The following is a 27634-nucleotide window of genomic DNA, read 5'->3' as shown; positions in this document are numbered from 1 at the left end:
TCCGCTAAGAATAAATAACAACAAAGTTCATTAAACGTAGTTTATTTATATAACAAGCAAAAAAACTACACATAGATTACCTAGGAAACCAATACATTTGTTATTTTCGACGAGGCATTTGTTCAAGAGATCAGTTTAGCAACTAGTCAGACCTTAAAAAAAATGAAACCGGAAGGAAGGTTCAGATCCAGACGTGTATCACGTGCGTCCGATGAAACGGTCTATAGCGGCAGGTGTGTTCAACCTCATACGGTGCCGCGCATACCTATTTGCAGTAAATGACAAAAAATTACTTTAGCTGTGTTTTCACAGATTTCACAATTATTTTTTTGCTTAATCTCTTACTCTTTACGTAATTTTCGTGCATTAGCTGTGTTTCCATTAAACATTTGCGCAAAACGTTAGCGTTATTTTCAAAATGCTTACAAAAGAACTTTTGATAAATGACGACGTTTCTAGTAGGGGTGTGACGAGACATGAGATTAAGTTCATGAGACGAGACAATATTTTTACACTTTTTAGTAAATCCTCAATGATAAAATATTTGCATGAAAAAAGTAAAATCACATAATTTTAAAATGTTTTAACTAATCTAGGACTGTCCCTAACAATTATTTTTGTAATTGATAATAAAGTCATTTAATTTCTTTTGGTAATACAAATGGTAATACAAATATAATAATTGGTTAAAATAAAGTAAACACAATCAAAACCAAGTAAAAGCATTATTAAACATTAATATGTAGCCTATGTAATAACAAACAGCAGTATGTATTATAACATGCCTGCAGAGGGCGCTAGCGGACTCACGGATGTTATCTTTACTTTCACTTTAGATTGAGAAAATGCTTACTTTTAGCCAAACAACATTTAAATCCATTTAATATTTGTTCAATTCTTTCCAATAGAAATGATACAGCCACTGAATTCTAAAAACTTTTTTAATGGAGTTTATTAACTTTTATATGAGTGTTTATGCGTTTCAATTCGTTATTTCAAATTACGCAGGTTAAAGGGCAATCGAAACGCAGCTAATGATAGCCTGAAATATGCAACTACTTCAGCTACAGAAAATGTCAGTAGTATAATAAGTGTTTCCTTATCTATAAAAGTAATTCTCCCATCTTAACTTTACAGCTCCAATAACAAAAGTGAAGAATAATAACCATAAATGAGTTTCACGTTTCTGCTATTAAACTTTCCGGAATGTGTTTTTACGCACAGCCTCGGTGTGAAAAGCTGGATTGTTTTGTTTTATGGTCTTGGCATGAAAACGCTGTAACTCGGACATGATGTCACTTCCAGTCGTGAGACAACACGAAGCACGAAACGGTTATGGCAAGTTGTCCGATAGCCAGAGAGTCGGTTGGCAATGTCAGTAGGGCCAATGAAACAGATGGTGTGTCTCAAAGCAGAAACACATGGAAATAAAGGCCCTGCGCTGGAATGTATTCGATCTTCCCTTTCCAGAGGCCACATGGTGCCGAGAAAAAGTGCTTTCGAAAGTGCAAATCTTTAAAAAACCATTCCAGCAACTACAAACAGGTGTTTTCATTGCAATCCGTTTGAATAAATTTGTTTAGGCGGCATGTGGAAGCCTTACAAGCACAGATGGATAAGTGGTCTGTTAGATCGACCTCAAGTTTGATTGTGTAAACACGGGGAGACTACATGCCAAAGGTCAGGTGCATGGTCGAATGATGAGGTCATGTCTGGATGTCTAAAGTCCTCAGGCTTGGGTCTGTATGGTCAAAGGTCAGACTTCACTTGGGATAGCGGAGCTGATTGTTAAGTGTACGTTTTACCCTTAAGGTCCTTTAATGGTAAATGTTTGTGTAGTGTGCTGGTGAGGGTCAAGCGGTGCTGAAATGTCGTCACTTCTCAAACACAAACACGATTATATGAAAGAGGACATCTAATACTGTAAACGTGATGGTTTTCATACCACGACAATGATATTAATATACCCTACCCTTCTGTTCCACGTGATTATTTAAACTGAAGCAATGATTCGGATGATTTACAAGCCTAGTTAGGACCAAATCAACGAGTCAACTTTAAACATGTTTCAGTTTATTTGTGAAGTCAGATGTGTGGCCTTCACAAGTTCACATGCTCCCATTAGATCTGGATGTTTTGTGGTCACGACAAATTTCGAATGTTTCTGTATACTCGACCATTAGCGAGCCGTGTGTGAGTTTTGCCCACGCTAATGGGAAACACAAGCGTGTCTCTGATTGTTTGTAGGACAGATCCCTATGGAGAAACTGCTGTGACGAATCTGAAACAGACCCTTGCTTTTGGTTCGTTCACAAAGAATATTAATGAGATGAATGAACTGCGGACTGTACTGACATATGGTGAAGATTACAAACAAGACCATGCCCTCCTTGTGACAATTGGGTAGGAAATATCATCTACTGAAAGATTAAAGAAAGACAAATATGTACAGAGTTAGGGGTTCAAATGGATGGAGGCTTTCAAAAACAAAGAACTGGCGCCCTCTAGCGGTTTCATTCACATATTAACTCTCTCTAAGTAGTCAGAATGTTTGAAGTTTTTATGCTTTAAGATATTATTTTTTCTCAAATGTACTTTTAAAAAAAAATAAATAAATAAATACTACACTGCAAATAATTATTTTCCAGAAAAAAAATTCTTAGTATTTTTGTTTTGTTTTCAGTAAAATATCTAAAAATTCTTAAATGAAGATGCTTTTTCTTTTGTGCATAAAACAAGCAAAAAAAAATCTGCCAATTTTTCTTGAATTTTTCTTGAATTTAGTGTTTAAGAAAAATGTTCCAGATTTTTTTGCTTACCCCATTGGCAGATTTTTTTGCTTGTTTTATGCACAAAATCACTTACATTTGATATTTTTGGTCTAAAAACTAGACTTATTTTCTTGGGTCATTTTGCTCATGAAGAAAAAGCATCTAAATTTAAGAATTTTTAGATATTTTTACTGAAAACAATACAAAAATACTAAGATTTTTTTTCTTGAAAATAATTTTTTGCATGGTATGGAATTTAAATTTGGAATCTAAAATTGTGTCCCTGTCTGTAAACACCAAGCTAAAGGCATTTTTTTGGATTTACAGTTTTTTTTTTACATACAATCATTCTACACACTGCAAAAAATTATTTTCAAGAAAAAATGTCTTATTATTTTTGTCTTGTTTTCAGCAAAAATATGTAAAAACTCTTAAATTAAGATGCTTTTTCTTGATGAGCAAAACAACCCAAGAAAATAAGTCTAGTTTTTAGACAAAAAATATCAAATTTAAGTGATTTTGTGCATAAAACATGCAATATATATATATATATATATGTATATATATATATATATATATATATCTGCCAATGGGGTAAGCAAAAAAAAATCTTGAACATTTTTATTAAACACTAAATTCAAGAAAAATTAGCTTACCCCATTGGCAGATTTTTTGCTTGTTTTATGCACAAAATCACTTAAATTTGATTAGACTTATTTTCTTGGGTTGTTTTGCTCATCAAGAAAAAGCATCTTAATTTAAGAATTTTTAGATATTTTTGCTGAAAACAAGACAAAAATACTAAACAAATTTTTTCTTGAAAATAATTTTTTGCAGTGCATGATGTAACATTCTGTGAAAATATAACCTTTATATCTTTGATATTGACTGAGTAAGACTCCGTATATAATCTCATCATTAGATTATAAGACTTTAGCCTGAATTTCAGAGACATTTGTTCTTCATTATTGTATTTCACAAAATTTATCACTAGAGGGAGCACTGTTCTCAATTTGTGCTAAAATAAATAAAATCGATCAGTTACAAACAGTAGCAGCTTCTGACTATAAATTTAGGTTGAGCAGATTCTGGTCGTGTCGTAGGCTGTACGACTAACCTAAGATTAACTGCTAGTGGTATAAATGTTACATTTAAATGAATGAATCCATGCAGAACACTATGCAGAAGGTTCTTTAATGCTGATTTGTTTGTTTTTTGCCTTTCAAGACAAGTGCGCACACACACACATACACACACACACACACACACACACACACACACACACACACACACAAACAAACATTAATAAGAATAAAAAGGTAAGCATGGGAAATAAAACACTTTTTAGTATTACCAGACAGCCAAAACTGTGTCATCCCATGACCCTTTAAATGCCACATTGAACGACTTACCATTGGTCATTTGGGTGTTGCACATTTTTTTATATCTTTACAGGGCAAAGTTGCTTACGCAGAATAATATAGCATTGTCCAAAACTACGTTCATGTAATTTAAAAGGTAGAGGGGCAGCTTCATATCTGCCCATATGACTCTCTATTAGGGCTCACTGCATTTCCATTTTTCACCACAAATTTACAGGGGAAAAATGTGGGGCGCTGTGGAGCTTTCTCTCAGCTCCATCATTACTTTGGCCCTGTCCCAAATGGCACACTCCGGACTTTGATGAACGTTTTTGATAAACATAGTGCAGACCCTATACGGACCCTTGACGCGAGTCAAAGAGGGTGGACCAAAGTTGTATTTTGGGACAGACTCGAGTGTCATGCCGGAAATAGGAAGAGGAAAGTTGCCCATCAGTGTGAACTCCTCCCTTCCCTTCCATCGTCTGATTGGTCTGATTTCTCTTTCGCAAGGACTTCTGGGTTGGTAAAGTGCGGGAAGCCTGCTGCAGTGCGGATTTCGCCGAAGACCGCATCAAGGGTTCAAAGGGGGCGCTGATGAACACACTTCGAAGCGTAAAAAATACAGATGGGACACCCTACGGACTCGTAGACTAAGCAAGCATGCGCAATTTAAGGCCACGGGACCGAAAGTCCACATGAAGTGTGCCATTTGGGACAGGGCCATAGAGTAGCCAACCATGCCCTGCGCACATATTTATTTCACTTTACGACTTAAAATAGTCATTTGTTCAATAATATTAGACACATTTATTAGACACAAATTAACAGTTTATATAAAAGTTTATATAGAGTTTTATGTTTTCAAGTGGATTAAAATGTTGGTGGGGCACTGCCCCACTTGCCCATTCAGGCGAGCCACGCCAGGTTAAAATACAAGACATTTCATCACATTAAAATATTTGTTATTGCTTTATAGAAAGCTGTTTGCTTAAAAAAGACCAAAAAAACCTTCCATAGTTGCACACTGTGCTTGACTATATATATATATATATATATATATATATATATATATATATATATATATATATATATATATATATATATATATATATATATATATATATATATATAGTCATCATTATTATAATTATTTATTATAATTATTATTATTATGAGAAACGTTATTTTAAGATTATCTCAGTATGACCTGAGCTTGACCTCAAACCTAACAGACAATGACTTCCTCTGACCAATGACAGGAGAGTGATTGTGACTGATGTATAAAGAGACAAACATTTTGAAAGAGACTTTATAATGAATACCCTGAATGTCTGAGAGGATCATGAAGGCGGTGTAATTGACACTGTGGGGCGGTTTCCCGTACAGGGTTTATCCTAGTCCCAGACTAAAATGTATGTTTGAGCTGCCTTAATTTAAAAACACCTTGTACTGACATATCTTAAAACTTTAGTAAAACCATGGTAACCACAAAATACCCATGGTTTTGACAACCTTAGTTGCACTGTTACTGTAGTAAAACCATGATTTTGCTGATAGTAATCAATGCACCAAAAAACATGGTTACTACACTTTTACCACAATAAAACCATGGTTAATTTTCGTAAGGGTTTCTTTCTTTCATCAATTCACCCATCCAAGTTATTGTCTATCTATCCATGTATCTGTCTGCCTGTAAGTATCTGCATCTATTTATCCATTCATCCATCCAACTTTCTTTTTTTCTTTACATCCATCCATCACCGTGGGAGAGCAAAACGCGGGAGAAGCATTGTGCGCGCCTCCCTGTCCTGTGCGGAGCCGATGGGCGGTGCTCATTCACGCGCGCTTGCTCACTCCCGCTCGCACTACACACGCGAGACGCGACGCGGTGCTGTCGGCGGTTCATCTGTGAATTGCGCGTGAATACTGACCCACATCTTAGAGAAACACGCAGATCTGCGCAAACATTCTGGTGGAAACGGCGAACACGCGGAGCCAAACAACAGGCAGGATGAGCAAAGTCCAAGGCGGCATGAAATGCGTCAAATACTTGCTTTTCGTCTTCAATATCATATTCTGGGTAAGTGCGACGCTTCGTTTGAAAGTAACAAAGATGCGTTAATGATAAACACGTGATGATGTCACGCAGACATGTTTTGATCTGTAATAAAACGCAAATGTATGGTTGCGTGGGGATGCATTTGTTGGCACCTGTTTCCTTGGATCTTGCAAACATCTGCACAATGCTTTTTATATTTTCATTTGGCAGGGTGCAGCTTTCTTTTGGTCTGCCTGCCTAACAACAGCGCCAAATTTGGGATAGTTTATGTAATCGGTGTGTTTTGTCTGGAAAGAAACATCGGCTGTGTTTCAAAACCTAGTAGGTTCCCTACCTAGACAGCATAATTTTCTGTCAGAAAAAATATGCTCGGGTTTTTTATAATTTACAGTATGAATATATAATAGACTGATATTATATGTGCACATTTTCAAAATGTTTAAAACAAAATTGTTTTATCAACCCCATTTTGTTATTGTTTGTCATACAGTCATTTTCTGACACGCTCCCACGAGCGGATGGATGCTTTTATGTTAACCTTTCCAATTTCTGTGAACTATTGCGCTTCAAATTCACAGTTAGAAGTTGTAAGCATTCAAAGCTTACAGTTTTACTTTATTTATTTATATATATATATATATATATATATTTGTTTGAATTTGCGTTTGTGTACACTCAAGCATGGCACCTTAGGATGCATCTGTTTGACGTCAGTGATGAGGTCAGAGGTCAGCGTCATTGAGTTCCCTGTTAAAAAATATGTATAAATCTGATTATATTTCCATAACTTTAGTGATGAAACTTTCAAGACCCATTGGGGTGCCTTATTTCCGATGTAACAGGAAATTAGGGGGGACATTATAAGTGGCCCCGCCCCCTTTAAAATAGCCAATAGTGTTTAGTTTACCTCACATCTTGGAATCTGATGAGATGCTGAAGTGCAGAGTGATGTCATAAAAATTGTTAATGTGTATTGGTGGAAGCGACTGTAAGTTTTGAATGCTTATATCTGTGTAATCCAAATTTTGTTTATGTTTTGGAACAAACCAGTTTTATATATTAATGTGTAAGAATTTAGAAATAAACAACTTTGTTTTGGCTTTCATTGAGTATTGAAAGTGTAGGCTACCAGACTTTGCGCTGTATTCAACACTCTTTTGTTCACTATAGGCTATAGGTGCATTGAGATTTCCTTTTGGAAACAATAGACTTGTCGTATCTTCAAAGTCACAGAGATTAATGTTACATACAAAAGCAATAAGGTTGTTAAATGTTTATTATATATCATACATTTGATGGTTTTACAATATGTCGTTCAAGTTGGAGCAAAGATCAAAAGTACAAGTGCCTTTATAAGCATGAATTTATGGCTTTGTTAAAGATGTGATTCTGGTCTTTTCTTTAATGCAGTTGTTTAAGTCTAGTTTCTAGTAGGGGTGTAACGATTAACCGTGCAAATGCGGGTTTTCTCAATGAATAAATTTGAACGAATTACAGTGAAATCCCGGCACATCCAAAAGCCAGGGGGGCGCTCTTGTGCAGAAACACTTTTTGTGCCACAGAAGTAGCATTACAAACACTATTCCAGGAAATGTCTACAGGAATATTTATATCGTTGTTTTTCAAATTGTTTCAGGTATTTTCACGATAATAAAGAATATTTTAAATAATTTTGTTTAACAAGTGTTACTTTTTTAAATGCACGTTATAAACGACTCCGAGTCATAATGATTTTAGATTGATAAGGACTTCCTACTGACCAAATGACGTAGTACACGCACAAGCTGTGCATGAAACACAGAATCGCAGCCTTACGATTCAGAATCGATTTCAGACAGGCATTTTTAATGGGACACACAATGAATCGTTACTGCCCTAGTTTCTAGACATCTGTGACCCTATACCACAAAACCAGTCTGAAGTCTTATAGGTATATTTGTAGCAACAGCCAACAATACATTGTGTGGGTTGGAAATTAAAAAAAATTAATGCTAAAAATTATTAGAATATTAAGATAAGATCATGTTATTTTGTAAATTTGTGATTTCTGTTCTATTTTTTTTAATGGTGCAAAACCTGTCAAACAAAAACAACAAAATACACCAGGGTTTGTTTAAAAAAAGAGGGGTGGGGGATTGGGGAAAGAATGGGAGACATAAGCACATCGTTATTCTGGACAAGTTACTCATTTTAAGCTTGAAGGGATCCTCCACTTTTTTTGAAAATATGCTCATTTTCCAGCTCCTCTAGAGTTAAGCATTTGATTTTTTCCGTTTTGGAATCCATTCAGCCGATCTCTGGGTCTGGCGGTACCACTTTTAGCATAGCTTAGCATAATCCATTGAATCCGATTAGATCATTAGCATCGTGCTAAAAAATAACCAAAGAGTTTTGATATTTTTCGTATTTAAAACTTGACTCTTCGCAACTTTTAATATTCCGTCGGTCTCAGTACACAATGCAACTACAGAAGAGTCAGGTTTTAAATAGGAAAAATATCGAAACTCTTTAGATATTTTTTAGCGCGAAGCTAATCGGATTCAATGGATTATGCTAAGCTATGCCAAAAGTGCTAGCGCCAGACCCGGAGATCAGCTAAATGGATTCCAAAACGATAAAAAAAATTTAACTCTAGGGGAGCTGGAAGATGAGCCTATTTTTTAAAAAAAGTGGAGTGTCACTTTAAGCATGTACATTGTGAAAAATATAAATTTGGAATAGAAGAAAGCAATTTAAGTTGCACACTTCGGCTTTAAGCCATAGACCTTATTGGTTGCTCGATGAAAAACGACTTCAAAACAACACTCTTCATTACACTATCATTTTGTAATAACTCCAATGGTCACATTAAAGTGTGTGAGTAATGTAATGTTAGTCACAGTGGCTTCAGTCATTGGTTATCTGTAGCATGGTCTCACTGCTTCACAGCAAGGCCTTTGTTTTTGAGAGGGTAGACCAAAAAGAAGTGGGCCGTTGTCCTGTGTAGTTGTATATCGTGGTGTTGTGGCTGTTGGGAATGAGGGTGCAGGAGATGGCACCAGGGGATAGTGGATGCCAGCGGGTCTGTTAGATTGGCACAGCCTGTCTATTAATCACAAAAATGGGGAGTTGAAGAACTACAGTAATCTCGAGCAATATTCAGACACTTAAGTCAAATTTAAAATGCGTTTTATTTTACTAATGATAAAATATCAATATACAATGCATTCAAAGTATACAATTTAACCAGTAAGTGCATTCCTTATAGGGTTCAAACCCACAACCTTTGAACATGTAGACACATATTGACTTCAGAACACTCAATCTTGCAGTATTTCAATCAATGATCTATTTGGATAAAAGGTGTCCCTCCAAGTTGCTGTGATGGGCAAATGAAAGAGTATCCTGATCTCAAATCAATGACAGAAATAAAAACAGCTGGTCACAGAGATAGATTGTTATTTGTGATCTGAGGATGTTTTTTTATATGTTTCTGACTTATATCGCTCTTGTATCGCAGCTCTCCGGTTCACTGGTTTTGGCCGTGGGGTTATGGCTGAGGTTTGATCCGGACACAACCTCTCTCCTAGGTGGCAATGGTGCACCTGAACACTTCTTCATTGGTAAGTCAACAGTTCAACCCACTAGTATATGTTCACCTAAACGGTTCATGTGGGTTTCATATACCAAAGCCAAAATATGGTCTGTGTGTAGTTGGCGTAAAGTCTGGTCTGCTAAAATTGTTTGGGCTAGAAACCACCCACTTAGACAAAAATAAACCGTCAGGCCGACTTATAAAGTGACCAAATGGTTCTCATTGTTTATATGTAACGTTTAAGAGTAGGGTAGACGGATGTTTTAGTACGGCTTCGCAACATTTCTAAATCCCTGGTAGCCCTTTAGGCAGGCACTCTTCAGTTTTTGTCAACCCAAAATAAATCCAAGTAGCACAAATAAAAAAGACATTAGTTTTCAGCGTTTCCCGCATTTGTTAGTTAAAGGAATAGTCTACTCATTTTCAATATTAAAATATGTTATTACCTTAACTAAGAATTGTTGATACATCCCTCTATCATCTGTGTGCGTGCACGTAAGCGCTGGAGCGCGCTGCGACGCTTCGATAGCATTTAGGTTAGCCCCATTCATTCAATGGTACCATTTAGAGATAAAGTTAGAAGTGACCAAACACATCAACGTTTTTCCTATTTAAGACGAGTAGTTATACGAGCAAGTTTGGTGGTACAAAATAAAACGTAACGCTTTTCTAAGCGGATTTAAAAGAGGAACTATATTTTATGGCGTAATAGCACTTTTGGGAGTACTTCGACTCGCCTGAAAAGTCCGCTCCCCTTCTCACTCTCATAATGGGAGAGGGAGGGTGTTACTGCGCTGAGTCGAAGTACTCCCAAAAGTGCTATTACGCCATAAAATATAGTTCCTCTTTTAAATCCGCTTAGAAAAGCGCTATGTTTTATTTTGTATCACCAAACTTGCTCGTATAACTACTCGTCTTAAATAGGAAACACGTTGATGTGTTTGGTCACTTCTGGCTTTGTCTCTGAGTGGTGCCGTTGAATGAATGGGGCTAGGCTAGATGCTGTCGTGGCGTCGCAGCGCGCTCCGGCGCTTGCGTGCGCGGACACAGATGGCAGAGGGATGATTCAACGGTTCTTGGTTGGGGTAATAACATATTTTGGTGTTGAAAATGAGTAGACTATTCCTTTAAATAAACCCAAAACAAGTCCACTTACAGTTCTCACGGACACGCGTTTTAACAGCTGGCTATTCTCCGGACATTGACGGACCATTTCGGCCGTGTGGGTGAAGCGCGTCCGGCTTAAGCCGAAAGTATACTAGGGACGTCCGCGTACGCGCGCCGTCTGCATGACGTCATTTTCGTCATCAAGAGGGTCCGCGGCCGGCCGCGCGGACCATCCGCGTGCAGCCCAAAATTTGAGACCGCGGGGGCAGTGCGCGTACAGTCCGCGTACAACAGCGCATGCGCGTGAAACTATTTAGACAGGGCACTCCACTATAAACAATTATACAAAGGAAATAGACAGCATTTGCACACACACTATCGTTTTTCTTCTTTAACTTTTACTTCTTCCAAGAACAGAAAGCCCTGGAGCATGTTTGTTTGATTCCTGTTCTTCGTTGTCTTGTTGTTTGTTCTAAACTGTGTTTGCAATAGTGGATCAGTTACTTTTCTTCACCTATCCTAATGTTTTAATGTACTGTAAATGTCGCCAAATCAGTGCTGCCCTGACAGCCTGTTAGACTAATAATTTGAATAAAAAATCATTTGTATTGCGTATAGTGTCGAACGGGGCCATCCGCGTGTAGCTGCGGGGACTATACTCGGAAAGCTGCGCGGACGCGCGCGCGAGCCGGACGCGGAAAAAAAGTATACCCGGGCCTTTATTCTCTGAGATGTTTTATCAACTGGCTAGTTATCCTCCAGACAGTGACAGACCACGTCTTTCTCTCATTTCGGCCACGTGCCTGCTCGCGGTATGAAGCGTGTCCTCGCTATTCTCCGAGATGCACTTGACGGCCTTTTGTGCAGCTAATTTTTTTTTTCTTTTGGACGACCTAGTTAAGGCAGTAGGGTTTCCCAGCTTAGGCGGGCCGCCCGCACTACAAAGTGCTGCGGGAAACCCTGGTTTTAATGTAGTATATTGAGACAACACATCAATTAAAACACAAATAACATAAAATACGTATATAAGACACTTATACTACTCTGTAGTTACCGTTAAGATCCTTCACTGCAGTGCAAAGTTGGTAAAATCGCTATATAAATAAATTTGCATTGTATAAAAAATGTATAACTATCCATTTCAAAAAGTAATTTTTGAAATACCTTTAAAAAGTTTGTATATAAAAGTATATTTGTGTACGTATATTAGAACAATGCCATTTTATCTTCTGTATATGCGACCCTGTTTGTGAAAACCAGGATAATCTCATAATCTAATCTCTAATGATGAGATTAGGAGCATCAAGGTCTGATTTCAATCTTTGACATGACCTTACTCGATGTCAATATTAAATATATCAAGGTTAATTCGGTTTAAAGGTCAAAAATGGTAAATTCGTCTGAGTTTTCACAGACTGGGTCACAAAACATAGACACCTACTTTGCTGTTTTATCCAAAACCGCTTACACGAGTGCACTGCCCACCAAAAGCAATTTCGGGCTGAAATTCCCCATCTACATCACTTGGCCCTAATGGTCTCAGTAATGGTGTATGTAATATTGGGTTTTAGCCTTGATGAATGACGGCACTGAGCCTTCTTGCTAATGACCAGAGCTGATCTCATAGGAACGAACATAACTGATGTCTGTGAATTAAAGAGGGTTATTTCCCCCTCAGCATTGGTTTAATCCCAGCAGGAGCCATCTGGTGCTTGTCTCCCTATACACCGCATCTCGTAAAGACCTGGTGGTGACCCTTTATTTGTTTATTTACGTTGATGGCGTCACTGGCTCCAGAACAGTGTTTTAGGTTGTTATTTGGACGTAATAATTAGGTTTCCTGGTCTTTCTGCTGAAAACAGTGACCGCGGGATGATCTCTGGTGACTGCGGTGTGGTCCGGTGATGCTTGTAATTTCGACAGCATTGGTTTAAAGTGCAAAGACAGAGCAACTATTAATAAATGTAATAACTTCCTCTTTACAGCAGCTGAAGAGAAAAATGAGAAGTGAGAAAAGATTGGAAAGGACAAGTGTTTCCAAAAATCCCCATATGTGGCTGTTTAAATATATATTACGGTATAAGGAGATTGGTAAGGTTGTTTATATTAGATGGCAACTGCTAGTTTTCCATCCATTTGGCAATTAGGAAGTCAGGATGAGATGTGGCTTGATGTTATCATCTTGCTAAAGTCACAGAGGACTCTCCTTTGTCTTCTCTTAGGAAAACAACATTATTTTTTCCCGAGGGGATTAATTATGGCATGTTGTGACTCTTGTCTTTTCTCAGCCCTTGAAAGAAAGGTCAACGGTAACAGCGCTGTGCCGTTTTTGGCATTGAGTCTCTTTTGAGAGTATAATGTAACAGGAACTATATTTGACGTGTTTTAAACGCTTCACGTTTGGGGTTTTCATTTGTCATACAGTTGGGAGTTAGCAGACACCGCGTTTGGTTTCGTTTAGCGTCGGTAGCCCCACAGATTTGACAGTTGTTTATCTTTATCATTTATTTGTCCGGCTCTAGCTTGTTTAAAGTGTCGCAGGGATGGTGCCGAGGGAGCCAAGCGGTTCGCGGGGGAGTTCACGCCAACCTAGCAACGCGGTCTCGAGTGATTTTGGAAAGCAGCCGTGTTAGCGCCCTTCGCCCGGGGTGACCGAGTTGTTGCCATGGTGAGTTAATTGGGCAGGAGAGGAGAATGACAACAAGACTGTGAACGTCCCCTGAAGACCAAAGTCTTAAATAAGATGATGTCTTCAACTAGAAGAGTTTTACATTCGCAAGAGTTGCGTTCACCTACACTCTAAAAGAAATGCTGGGAGGTTTTAAGCTAAAACTTAAACGGTGGTTTAAATGAATTTAGAAAAATCTGTATTTGACACAATCATGGGTCTAAACAACCCAACATTTTTTTTTGTGTATGATAAACTTGCTGTCATGATGAAGGTTTACTTAGTGGGATTTTAGGTGTTCTGGGTGCTTGCTTACTGGCCTGGTTTGTTCTTCAGGTCTCATGCATTTAGGGATGCATAATGATTAATCGTGATTAGCAGAATAAAAGTTTTTGTTTACATCATATAGACTGTTTCATCGGGCGCACGTGCGGTGACACGATAAGCATCTGGTCCGAACTTTACTCCGGTTTTTGTTTGTTTAATGGTCTGACTAGTTGCTGAAACTGAACTCTTAAACAAATACCTCGTCGATAATAACAAATGTTTTGGTGTCCTAGGTAATCTATGTGGTGTTTTTTGCTTGTTATATAAATAAACTACGTTTAAAGAACTTTGTTGTTATTTATTCTTAGCAGAGTTTACCGGAAGTTACGTGATGACCACGAAAGCCGCGTGTTTATGTTGTTACTGCTGAAACCGTCTATGTGTGTGTGTGAATTGTGTATAATAGCTTTGTATAGATAAATGCACACACATGCATGTATATATTTAAGAAATGTTTACATGTGTATATACATTATATTATATATAAATATATAAATACTTAATATATAAGTATTTTTTTTCTTAAAATTATACATGCATGTGTGCATAGTTATATATACCTAATTATTATACACAGTTCACACACATGATGTAAAAAAAACTTTTATTCTGCTATAGATTAATCGCGATTAATCGTTAGCCATCAAATTTAATTCAGTTTAACTTTCATTGACAGATTTTCTTAAAAATTGTCTTGCATCTCGCTGTCTCACGTTAACAAAAACACTGTCACACAAATACTGTGCAGTTAGAGATACATCGATTAATCAGTTTTTAGTTTCGTATCGTATAGACCTTTTGGGAGTCGACGTCACAGTTACGTCACGGGCGCAATGTGGTGGCAGAAAAACAGTGGAAATGAATGAGACACGAGTGAAACGACCAGTATAACTCACTAGAAAACGTTTGTTGTGCTGTTGAGTGTCAGAATAGGAATGCCAAAATAGATGACCTTCCTTTTTATAGTATAGCGTCGTCGAAGACACCATTTGAAGATAAACGTAGGTGTTTATGGTTGCAATAAAAGCCCTCAACCGGACAGACTGCACTGTCAAAAATAAAGGCACGAAGCCGTCACTGGGGCAGCACCCTTTAAAAAAGGTCCTAATATGTACCATTTAGGTACAAATATGTACCTTTAAAGGTACATTTTGGCAGTTCAAAGTACTAATATGCACTCTTTGGGTACAAAGATGTACCTTTTTGAAAGGGTACTGTCCCAGTGACAACCTTTGTACCTTTATTTCTGAGAGTGTGGAGTGATGAAATCATCTGAAAATCTTTTAATAATTTGAATAGAAAATAATTAGAGAAGATATCCGGTGTTCTGTTGAAGTCTGTTCCCTCTATGTGTCTCTTATAGAGTTTTTATCACGTTACGTTTATAATTTATTTAGAAAGATTAAAGATTTGAATGAGTTCATAATATCAATAATATTACCATTTATTAAAGTTTTCGTTTTCTATTACTCCTTTTTACCTTCTATAGCCTTTGTCTTCTTCCTGTTTGTTCTAAATTATGATGTTTACTAGTAAATATATAAAAATAGCACACACACACGAGATGTAAAGTGTTAATAATATATAAACAGGCCTATACAAATTAATTTGTATGTAAACATAATAGTTTTAGAACAAACAAGTAGGCTATAAATATAAGGAAGAAATTGAAAACAGGAAATGATTAAATATTTAATAAATGATATTATACAGAATACATGATAGTATTGCTCTTATAACTACTTCAGCGATTCATACTGTAAAAATAATTGATTTACCAATAAAGAACAATACATATACATTACATACATGCACACATATCAGTAGCCAAGCCACTTAAACTTTTAATTTATTTAAAAAATAAACGTAACTTGGTGAAAACGTTATAAGAAACATTACATTATTAAACAGACTTCAGACACTGGATCCATAAAAATCACAGTTTAACGCTAAAACACTTCACACCCCTAGCAGCTGTCACTTTCTGCCACCAGTTGGGCTCCGCCCACAAAAAACGTCATCTCTGTTTGCAAACACGCAAAAGGTCTATAGATACGTATCGTATTGCCAGATTCTTGCCGATACACAGCCGTAGTCACCATGGTAAAATTAAGATAAATGCGACTTTAAGTGTAGATAATAATAATAATGTTTGCTTTAGCAAACACCAATAATTATTGTGAAAACATGTTATGTAATTAAATGTCAGGCATGCAGACCCTTCCCTTTCCAGGTACTTCATTTTGTTCCCAGGATGTTTAATAGCACTTTCTCATCAAGCGAATGGTTGTGGGGAATACATTCAGGTTTTCAGGGCACTGCTGGTTAAGCTTGTGTCTGAATGCGTTGTGTGTAAACAAAGACTGTTTGTTTCTGCTGAGCTATTAACCCTTGACCCTTTGTTTCGTCGATTATACACGAGTAGACTGGAGAGGCTATTCATACAGTTTTGAACCTCATTATATCTTACTTTCTCGCTTAGACTACTGTGTGAAACACAAGAATCGCAGTGAGCTGTGGGTTTTCTGTGTATTTTCGAGGGAAAATGCAGAATCGAAAGTGATTTTGTCTCTGAACATCTGTCAAGAAATGCTCACAGAATAAAAAAATATAATTAAAAAGCGGTGGCTTCTTAGTCATACATCTGCATAAACCACAATGAAGTGACAGACTGTCATGCAGACAGAAACTGATTAATTTTTTTTCTCTTCTTATCTTGCTATATAAACTACATAAACACTTTAGGGGTCTAAAGTCTATTTTTTTAAATGAATAACTGTATATGTGTGTGTATTTAAATATACATAATAATTACATGCAGTACACGGGTGATTCTCACGAAAACTTGGTTTTAAAAATGTCAAGCATGAAAATGTAAAAATTGCTTAAATTTACTTTTTTTTCCCCACCAGACATTGAAAAACAAAGTCTGGAGTAAATGGGAACATTAATTTAAAAACTTTTACTTATCATTTAACACTTTTTGTAACATAATTTAAAAAATAAGTCCTAAAAAATTCTCATTACCGCAACAGTCAGAAAACATCAACACTGACATATTTTCAAAATGACATGACAAACCTGAAAGAACATAATTTGGAGATTCTGCACATGCATTTAAAATCAAAGTATTATGCTTCTATTAATTAAATTAACATTTAATAAGCATCTGTTGCGGTAATGATAATCAAAATGTCGTGTAAGCATTCTGACAAGACAATATTTCAAATTAACTGTAAAAAAAAATGATCTTACCTGGTAGCCATCTTGAAGTAACTGGTTCATGTGCTTGGTCACTCAAAATCAAACTTTATTAAAATTCTGTATGTGTGCTTAAAATGTTATCAAAAAGTGTTGCGGAGGATGAGACCATAAGGCATGGACACATCATTTTCATAAATGTTATTCATTATTATTATACATGAATATTCAGTAAATATTTTTTTCTGTCATCTAAAGTAGTCTAGCAAAACATCCATTTATTTTTTTTTCTTAATATTTTTGTGTTAATTTGATTAAATTACAACATAATGCATGTTCAAACACAGCCGGACACATTGCGGTAATGAGAATTTCAGCAGAAAATGAGATAAAATTTACAATTATAAATTCTTATGTTGAAATCACAAATTGTGCAAGGTAGAACACAGTATTGTGTTAATTCTGATGCTTTTTAATGTTACTACATTAAACATTTTAAAGCTAAAATCATTAGTGCCGTGTTGTTTAAATGGTTTCGTGAGAATCACCCACACACATATATTATGCAAACACAAACTTTTATTTTGTATGTGAATAATCATTTGTCCAGTGGCGGCTCATGACTGCTCTTCCGAGGGGCGCAAATTAAAAATGTGTTCGGAGTGTCTTGTGTGTTGCTCGTGTTTTCAAAATATGTGTTTGTTGCATCATGTGAACCATGTGCATCACGTGTTTTGTCAAAATAAGTGCATGCTGCACACGCGTCAAAATTGCTTATGATAAAAGAGACGCTCACGTTCACAAAATACACGCAAAACACTCCCTTAATAGTAAACTCTGATTACACATGAGAAAATGCAGGTAAAAAAAACTAAACTTATGTACTTATTTTATAGATTTACATGCACTTTTTGCTCAAAAATGATTACAAGGATTCAAATAATAAATCTACCAATTTTTGCTGCAGCAGTTTCATTATGTTATATTCATTTTGCCATGCGACCATATACAGTCATTTGCATACTACCCTATCCCCCTAACGAAAAATTATGGTTACGTCTGTAACGTACATATTATCACTAAATGTATATATTTCTGCTAAATAAAATGCAAAAATGTGTAAGAGTCATTTTAACAAATAAAAACTAATTTAATAATATAAAATAATAAATTGTTATTTAATTTCAGTTGCTCAAGTCACTTTTTGTTGTTCTATATTTTTTATTAATCTTTAAATTGCTGTGTATGATCAATCAGTATTTTGCTTCTATTTATAACATTTTTCATTACCACAGTGGGCTTATTACACAGAAATAGCCAGTGAGAGAGATGATAATTAACATATATTTACATTTATGCATTTGGAAGACGCTTGGTTTTATCCAAAGCGACTACAGTGCATTACAAGGTATACAGTTTTTCAATATGTGTTCCCTGGATTTGAACCCACGACCTCTTGCGCTGCTAACACAATGCTCTACCACTGAGCTATACAGGAGCACATACAGGATATTCTTGGTGAATGTGGTCATGGTGCCATTACATTGTCATTTAAATGTGCCATTTCACAGCGTAGAAATGTTTTCCTAATGTTTCTTCTCTCCTAACATTGCCCTATATGTGCACTCATTTAGAAATGGCAGAATATGAATGTGATTTCATTACCCATAATCATCATATGACTCAGATTTGTTCATGTGCTGCCATCATCTGGTGATACACTGATCTGCATGTTGGAAAGTGTGAGGATCCAAGTAGTCGAGCTTTAAAGCTAAACACGACACTGTTTTGTGTTTTTCTGACAGCGGTGTACGTCCTCATCGGCGCTGGAGGGCTCATGTTGTTAGTGGGATTCTTGGGTTGTTTTGGAGCCGTGAAAGAGTCGCAATGTCTTCTGGGATCGGTGGGTAAAAACTATGTAACTGTAAATGAATAAATGCAAAACAAACCAAACACCTAATATTTCTAGTTATACACTAAATATTGTGACTTAATGTGTGTAGAGCACTTCATACTGTTGGTTCAACTTTAAAAATATTAGTTGACTCAAGGTCAACAAACTCAGTTAATTCAACTCAAAAATATTAGTTGACAATATATTTATACAAAATTAACTTTTTTTGTGTAAAAATATTGTCAACTAACTCAGTTTATTCAACTCAAAAATGTCAGTTGACAATATATTTAAACAACCTTGTTTAGTCAACTAATATAGCCAACATTTGGTTGATTCAACTTAATTTTGTGTAAAAAAAGTTGTGTGAAAAATTGTCAACTAACTCTGTTAATTCAACTCAAAAATATTAGTTGACAATATCTTTAGACAATTTTTTATACAAAATTAAGTTAAACTTTTTTTTACCTTTTTTGAGTCAACTTAATATTTTTAAGTCAAAATTTAAACTCAAAAAAGTTGTGTAAAAATATTGTCAACTAACTCAGTTTATTCAACTCAAAAAAAGTTAGTTGACAATATATTTAAACAACCTTTATTAGTCAACTAATATAGCCAACATTTGGTTTGATTCAACTTAATTTTGTGTAAAAAAGTTTTGTGAAATATTGACAATATTTTTAGACAACTTTTTATACGAAATTTAGTTGAACTTTTTTACTTCTTTGAGTCAACTTAATATTTTTAAGTCAAAATTTAACTAAAAAAAGTTGTGTAAAAATATTTTCAACTAACTCAGTTTATTCAACTCAAAAAAAGTTAGTTGACAATATATTTAAACAACCTTTTTTTAGTCAACTTATATAGCCAAAATTTGGTTTGATTCAACTTAATTTTGTGTAAAAAAGTTTTGTGAAAAATTGACAATATTTTTAGACAACTTTTTATACAAAATTTAGTTGAACTTTTTTACTTTTTTTTAGTCAACTTAATATTTTTAAGTCAAAATTTAAACTCAAAAAAGTTGTGTAAAAATATTGTCAGCTAACTCAGTTTATTAAACTCAAAACAAGTTAGTTGACAATATATTTAAACAACCTTTTTTAGTCAACTAATATAGCCAAAATTTGGTTTGATTCAACTTAATTTTGTGTAAAAAAGTTTTGTGAAAAATGGACAATATTTTTAGACAACTTTTTATACAAAATTTAGTTGAACTTTTTTACTTTTTTTTGAGTCAACTTAATATTTTTAAGTCAAAATTTTAATCAAAAAAGTTGTGTGAACAATTGTCAACCAACTCAAAAAAATTGGTTGACAATAATTTTACACAACCTTTTTTAGTCAACTAATTTTAAGCCAAAATTTTGTTAGTTCAACTTAATTTTGTGTAAAAAAAGTTGTGTAAAAATATTGTAAAATAATATTTTTAAGTCAAGTCTTTTCAAATCAAAATTTTAATGCAACCAGGTAACTTTTATTTTTTATGTTAAACACCTTTTTTTTCAGTTTTTTTTTACAGTGCACTTCTATTTACAAGTTAAACTGCTTACTGTGCACACAGACTATTTTATAGATATTGATTTGATTTGTTTTAGTACTAGTAATGTTATTACCTATGTGACCCTGTTTGTGAAAACTAAAGGCTAAGGTCCTTTTTTGTGATTTAATGTTTTCTACATAAAATTATCCTATGTAATGTAAAGAACATTTTGTAAAAATATAACCTTGATTTATTGGAGGATATATTGAAATCAAACTTTGATGCTTAGCCTGGATTTCACAGACATGGTCACGTTTATATATTATAGTAGTGAATGTCTATAGAAAAGCATGACATCTCTTTTGTCATTTCCAGTTCTTCGCTTTTCTTCTGGTGATCTTCGGTGCAGAAATTGCCGCCGGGGTCTTTGGCTTTCTCAACAAAGATACGGTATTTTACACAGTGTATGCCCATGTATTTTACCTGGGGTAAATAGTACAGAAATTGTCATTCAATGCTGATCTCAAGAAGAGGATGTTTGTATTATTATTATTTTTAGATTGTTAAGGATGTACAAAACTATTATGAAGTCATTATGGATGATGACAACGCGACCACTGTGGTCTCCGTGTATCACAGTGTGGTAAGTCAAGCATTTATTACACAAACACACGTGTAGTAAATGATCTGTGGCCGTTGTGGCTTTGTAATCATTGTTTTATTTTTATTTTACAGCTGGATTGCTGTGGGACTGAATCATCTCGTCCTCCTTCATTGTGTACCATTGATAGCCCTGATAAGGTATCTACAGATGAACACTTTGATGTTTTGTTATACACTACACTGGTCAGGTTTTGAACTACTCATTCATTAGTTATATTATACACTGCAAAAAATTATTTTCAAGAAAAAAAATTCTTAGTATTTTTGTCCTGTTTTCAGTAAAAATATCCAAAAATTCTTAAATTAAGATAATTCTTCTTGATAAGCAAAACGACCCAAGAAAACAAGTCCAGGTTTTAGACCAAAAATATCAAATTTAAGTGATTTTCTGCATAAAACAAGCAAAAAAATCTGCCAATGGGGTAAGCAAAAAAATCTTAAACATTTTTCTTAAACACTAAATAAAAAAAATCTAGAAAATTTTGCTTACCCCATTGGCAGATCCTTTTTTTGTGCTTGTTTTATGCACAAAATCACCCAAATGTGATATTTTTGGTCTAAAAACTAGACTTATTTTCTTAGGTCATTTTGCTCATCAAGAAAAAGCATCTTAATTTAAAATTTTTTAGATATTTTTACTGAAAACAAGAAAAAAATACTAAGAACATTTTTTCTTAAAAATAATTTTTTTGCAGTGTACAATGCAAAAATTACTTTCTTAGTATTTTTGTCTTGTTTTGAGGTAGAAATATCTAAAAATTCTTAAATCAAGATTTATTTTCTTGATGGGCAAATGACCTAAGAAAAAAAGTCACATTTTTAGATAAAACATATAAACTTTAAGCGAATTTGTGCTTAAATACGGCAAAAAAAAAAGCCAATGGAATAAGACATTTTTTGCTAAATTTTTCTTGTATTAAGTAAATTTAAGAAAAAAATTCTTATTCCATTGGCAGATTTTTTTGCTTGTTTTAAGCACAAATTTGCTTAAATTTGATATGTTTGATATACATTTTTATATATTTCTACTGAAAACAAGAAAAAAATACTAAGAAATTCATTTTTTGCAGTGTAACAAAAATGTAACTATAGGAATTATAAAAGCATCCAAAAATAAATAAACCTCTCTGTTATACTGGTTCATCATCTGTGATGTATTCACTCAATGAATAAAATAATAATAAATAAAATATTTTTGCTTCACATTTTAGTTTTCTAGGTTGGCAAAACTATATTTTTGTCTACAGTAATCATACATTTTTTTTTTAAATATACACCTTAAAATGAGAAACATTTCAGTCAAGTTTTGACGGGTAAGGGGTCGATGTAACTTCACCTCTTTGAATGTCATCCAGTTCACATTTTCCTGACTCAATAGTGTATTATAAACAAATCTTACTTCTATGCAAGGTTTAACTTGAAATCATTTTTGCAATTCCTTTGATCCTCACACAAAGCATAATCTGAATAAGGCTATAATCTTGCGTTTTATTGAAACGCATTTGTCACTCAGACTGAGGTCATTGCCACAAGAGGCACAAAGCAAAGTCATCATTCATACTAAAATAAAGTGCAATTCTCAAAGTGTCCCTTAGGTGGCGTCCACATTTTTCTGCACAGTGTAATAATGAAAGGGGAGGAGAAGGTAAGAGAGGGGCTTAAAGCGAGAAATGAAGCAGACAGTAACAAGATGTCCCATGATGAGTCATTTGATCCTTTAAGCCCAGAGGGGCACAAAGGCGCCGGGTTTTTATTTATAGCAAGCGGGCAGACGCATCGATCAGCCACAGAAGATCACATTGTCCTTAACTTGTCAAGTTCACACTGTCAGCCGATCTAAATCATCAAAGCACATTAGAAGGTGAAACAAACTTATTGCGTATAAATATTGTTATAGTGCTATAAAATGAATTATTATAGAAATACAAGCGGCTGTGTACTGTAAATATTATGGTAATACATTTGAAATATTTTGTGCTTTCAAAGGTAGCTACTTAAGATGTTATACAGAGTAAAAGCACAAGGCGGATCCATATATCAAGTTTACATCAACACTATGTTTTAAGTTATTGATGGATAACAAATATAGCTACAAAGAGCAGAGTTAAAGGGGATAATTAATCAAATGACCAAAAAAAACAACAATTTAAAAGCCAGATTTTACCGTAGCGCTAAATAAATATCTTTTGTGTTTTCTACAAAGTGAAATAAATGTTTACTTGCAAGTCAAAGCCTTATATGAAAAGTTTTTAGCGCAGAGATTGAGAGTTATAATTGTTGTTTTGTTTATTGTCAAGGATTGTCTGAAAGCTCTAGATGACTTCTTCAATGAAAAGCTCTTCATCATTGGATATGTTGGCATTGGCATTGCTGGAGTTATGGTAAGAATATGAAACACATTGAGGGTTAAAGTATTGTATTAGTTATGCACTGTAGCCCTGAAAGGTATTTGAATATTTAAGCTACACTAGTATGTACAAATGATATATACATTTTTGCAGATATTAGAGAATGAAGGTTTGCAAACCCCTGGTGGTTTGTGGTGGAATTGCAGGGGGTTCATGAGTTGATGATAAACAATTATATACAAATAAATAATAAAATATAAAAGAAAAAAATTAAATCTAAATAAGACAAGGATATATTTTATTTGTTTAATCTGCATGTCATGTGGCCATTACACAGAGCTATAATATATATGAAAACTACCAGATGAAGGTCCAATGATAGGTAATATTAACAATAACTATGTAAAATACTACTAATAAAAAATTTAAAATGGATAAAAACTAAATATTTTTAAAGATGCAAACATGCTATTACATTTTAAAAATATTAATTATTGAATTATTTGAAAATAATGCATATACTCCACTTTGCGTCATGCTGCATTACCATTTTGGATGTGCATTATTTTCGAATAATTCAATTGTTCCTGACGAAGTACCCACACTGCAAAAAATTATTTGCAAGAAAAAAATTCTTAGTATTTTTATTTTGTTTTCAGTAAAAATTATCTAAAAATTCTTAAATTATTTGCTTACCCCCTTGGCAGATTTTTTTGCTTGTTTTATGCGCAAAATTACTTACATTTTCTTTATTTTTGGTCTAAAAACTAGACTTATTTTCTTGGGTCATTTTGCTCATCAAGAAAAAGCATCTTTATTTAAGAATTTTTAGATATTTTTACTGAAATCAATACAAAATTACTAAGATTTTTTTTTCTTGAAAATCATTTTTTGCAGTGCAGTAACATACAGAAAAATAATCAACACCCTTGAAACATTTCTCAACCAATGAGAATAAAGCATTCAACAGACCCGTGGTATAAAAGTAAAAAATTTAGGTCAGGGGGGTTCGGCTTACAAAAAGTGTAAAAAACCCTGCATTAGATAACAAAATATCAGTTGCATCTGTCAACAAATGATGCTGGACTTTGTAAAGTGCTACGGTAATATTTATGCATTTGTAAGATGCTTTTATGCGAATGGACTTACAGTTCAAGTTTAAAATTTTTATCAGTACGTGTGTTTCTAGGATCAATCCATGACCTTTTGTGCTGCTAACACAATGCTTTGCCTCATGAACACTTAGTTCCCTTTAGTTACTTTTTTACACAACCAAGGTAATTTAAAGGTGCATCGTGTAACTTTTAGAAGGATCGCTTCTCGCATAAACATTTTGAATTAACTATCGTCATTCGCACGTGAAATTCTCATCATTTGTGCATGAAATTTGTGTCATTAATGCGTGAAATTCAGATGGAAAAGGCTCAATTTGTTGTTTCGTATTTCTGCCTCCACCTGTTACATCATCATAACGTCACTACTAGAGCAAGAGCTCATGATTGTTTAACGTACCGCAAATATCCTCCAGAGTTCATATTTTTTAACTTACGGCTGCCTCATTTTTCACGAATCGTACCGCAGGATGTCTATTGCGTCTTTGCATTGACTTAACATGTAAATCAATCGTGCGTAACACTTCATTCGCATCTGGCGCCTCATTTATAAAGCGTGCGTATGCACAGACTTAATCGTAAAATGTGCGTACGCAAAAATCCACGACAAAGTCCATATTTTTAAAAACCGTCTTTGACATGGAAAAGTGCTTAGCGCCACATCAGGGTCTGGGCAGACGTACGCACTTTTGGTTGTCCGATTGCTGCAGGTTTTGGGCAATATAAGACATTCTTGCTGCTCGAAAAGGGTTTAAACAGTGAGAAGCGCTCTTTTATATGTCTATGACATTAATTAGAAATTGTTTAAAGGCGGAGATCTGAAAGTGCTCAAGTTCAAGATCATTTGCGATTATAAATTTCACATCTGAAAGATCGGTTTATGAATCACACGTACGGATTTTTTATTAATGATCGTAAGATCAAATATAGGATGGTTTCTACACAGCATTTTATAAATGAGGCCGCTGGTGTGAATGCACCATGAGCCATTGGTTGCAATTCACAATCTCACCTCTAGATGCCGCTAATAATCTACACAGTGGACCTTAAATATATAAATGTTTCTCCGTTTTCTATTTATATTTTCTATATTTTGTACAATATGTCTGATGTTTTGGTACTTTGGTTCTGTTTTTATGTGTATGTGGTGTTCAAATACCTTTGTGTCACCTGTAGCTAACGTTCCCACTGTTTTGTCGACAGATCATTGGCATGGTCTTCAGCATGGTTCTATGTTGTGCCATCCGGAACAGCAGAGAAGTTATTTAGGTACTTCACGGTTCCCTTCTTGCCCATTTGGACTGTCTCATAAAATTCACCTTCTTGACCTCATCAGACCATCACATTCAGTCATGGGTACAGGGTGCGACTCCCATAATGCAGTGAACGACATATTGTCATTGTCTTTAATTTTAAGCATCGTTGCATGGATCATTACTGCAACAACTGTAACAACATTAACTTTTATTTTGTCTTAATTATTTATAACTGAATTCTTGATATGATCAAGTTTCCAAGTCCCTCCTCTTTACAGGTGCGGATTGGGAATCTACTTACTGATGTAAATAAGCTTTTTGATGCCTCTTAATGTTATTTTTAATGCTTTCACGTATCTATTGTGTGAACTACAGTGGGTTTTCTGTGCTAATCTAGGGTTTTTAGATCATGGGTCATATCGATGAAATGTTTACGCTTTTGTGCATGTTATTAATGTTTGTCAGAAGGCTGCATCACCTGGATACTGGATGAAGCCGAGGAGTGGATTCAGTATTCCTTTAAGTCAACATGAAACGAGCATGACCCTGTTGTTTACTGTTAATAATAGTCCTGGTTTATCGTGTTTGGTCATGTTAAGGAATGTTTAAGGTTTACTTTGTCACTTGTTTTACTACTGAATACTGCAGTAATGTAAACATTTTAACAAACCAGTTGCTGGGACGTTCAAGGAATATTCCATTTTCTTAAGGGAGGGGTCCTGATGGTTTGCTCACCACCATGTCATCCAGGGTGTTGATGTATTTCTTTGTTCAGTCGAGAAGAAACTGCAATTGGGGAAAACATTGCAGGATTTTTCTCATTTTGATGGACTTTGGTGGAGCCCAACATTTAATACTTAACTCAACACTTAACAGTTTTTTTCAGCGGAGTTTCGGGGGTCTGTGAACGATCCAGAGCGAGGCATTGGGGTCTTGTCTGGCGAAACGATTGTCATTTTTGACAAGAAAAATTAAAAATATGCTCTTTTAAACAACAACTTTTCGTCTAGGTCCGGTCCAGCGCGACCTAACGTAAAAGCGTAGTGACGTAGGGAGGTCACGTGTTACATATATAAAACGCAAATTTGCGGACTATTATAAACAATAAACTGACGCAAAGACATTAATTAGTATCAGTTGACACACAACAACGGAACGGTCCTCTTTCAACGCACTTGTAAACACTGGGGCGGAGTTTCGCGTTCGTCCTCTGTGACCTCTTGACGTCATGACGTATTGCTTGGGGTCACGCTGGCGCATCATGACCGGATCTAGACGAGAAGTTGTGGTTTAAAAGTGGATATTTTTTGTTTTTCTTGTCAAAAATGACAATCGTTTCGCTAGATAAGACCCTTATGCCTCGTTTGGGATCGTTTATAGTCCTTTAAAACTTCGCTAAAAAAAAACTGTTAAGTATTAAATGTTGGGCTCTATTAAAGTCCATTAAAATGAGAAAAATCCTGCAATGTTTTCCTCAAAAAACATAATTTCTTCTCTACTGAGCAGGGACAGACATCGGGATTTTGGATGACATGGTGGTGAGTGGATTGTCTGGATTTTTCTTTTTTAGAAAATGGAATATTCCTTTCACAAACCCAGACAGCAGATGACGCCGGGCCGGATCCGACCCAGAGATGGGAGTCATCAGTATCGCTGTAAAATTAAAAAAAACTCAGTCCAGCTAAAACATTAAGGATTTGCATCTTTCTAAAATTTGTACACATGATATGACCTGTTAGTTTCTATCTATCTCTGTGCCTTTCCCACTATAATAAACATGTTTGCAATTTAAATACAACTTCGATTT

The 27634-nt window shown here is 35.0% G+C and overlaps 1 protein-coding gene across 1 annotated transcript; it reads left to right on the top strand.

The window, feature by feature from the left end:
* The first annotated feature begins 5943 nt into the window (after positions 1 to 5943).
* tspan2a (tetraspanin 2a) lies at positions 5944 to 27620 on the top strand. The gene is made up of 8 exons (XM_055212896.2): positions 5944 to 6215; positions 9694 to 9796; positions 18877 to 18974; positions 20824 to 20898; positions 21008 to 21091; positions 21184 to 21249; positions 23409 to 23492; positions 25775 to 27620. Exons 1-8 carry the CDS (start codon positions 6147 to 6149, stop codon positions 25838 to 25840), a joined length of 645 nt encoding a protein of 214 aa, XP_055068871.2. The 5' UTR covers positions 5944 to 6146; the 3' UTR covers positions 25841 to 27620.
* The last annotated feature ends 14 nt before the right edge of the window (positions 27621 to 27634 follow it).

This window comes from Misgurnus anguillicaudatus, chromosome 8 (assembly GCF_027580225.2).
Source record: "Misgurnus anguillicaudatus chromosome 8, ASM2758022v2, whole genome shotgun sequence".
In the NCBI taxonomy this organism is placed as follows: Eukaryota; Metazoa; Chordata; class Actinopteri; order Cypriniformes; family Cobitidae; genus Misgurnus; species Misgurnus anguillicaudatus.
The sequence above is the reverse complement of the archived record's forward strand: the minus strand, read 5'-3'. Positions and strand labels throughout refer to the sequence as shown.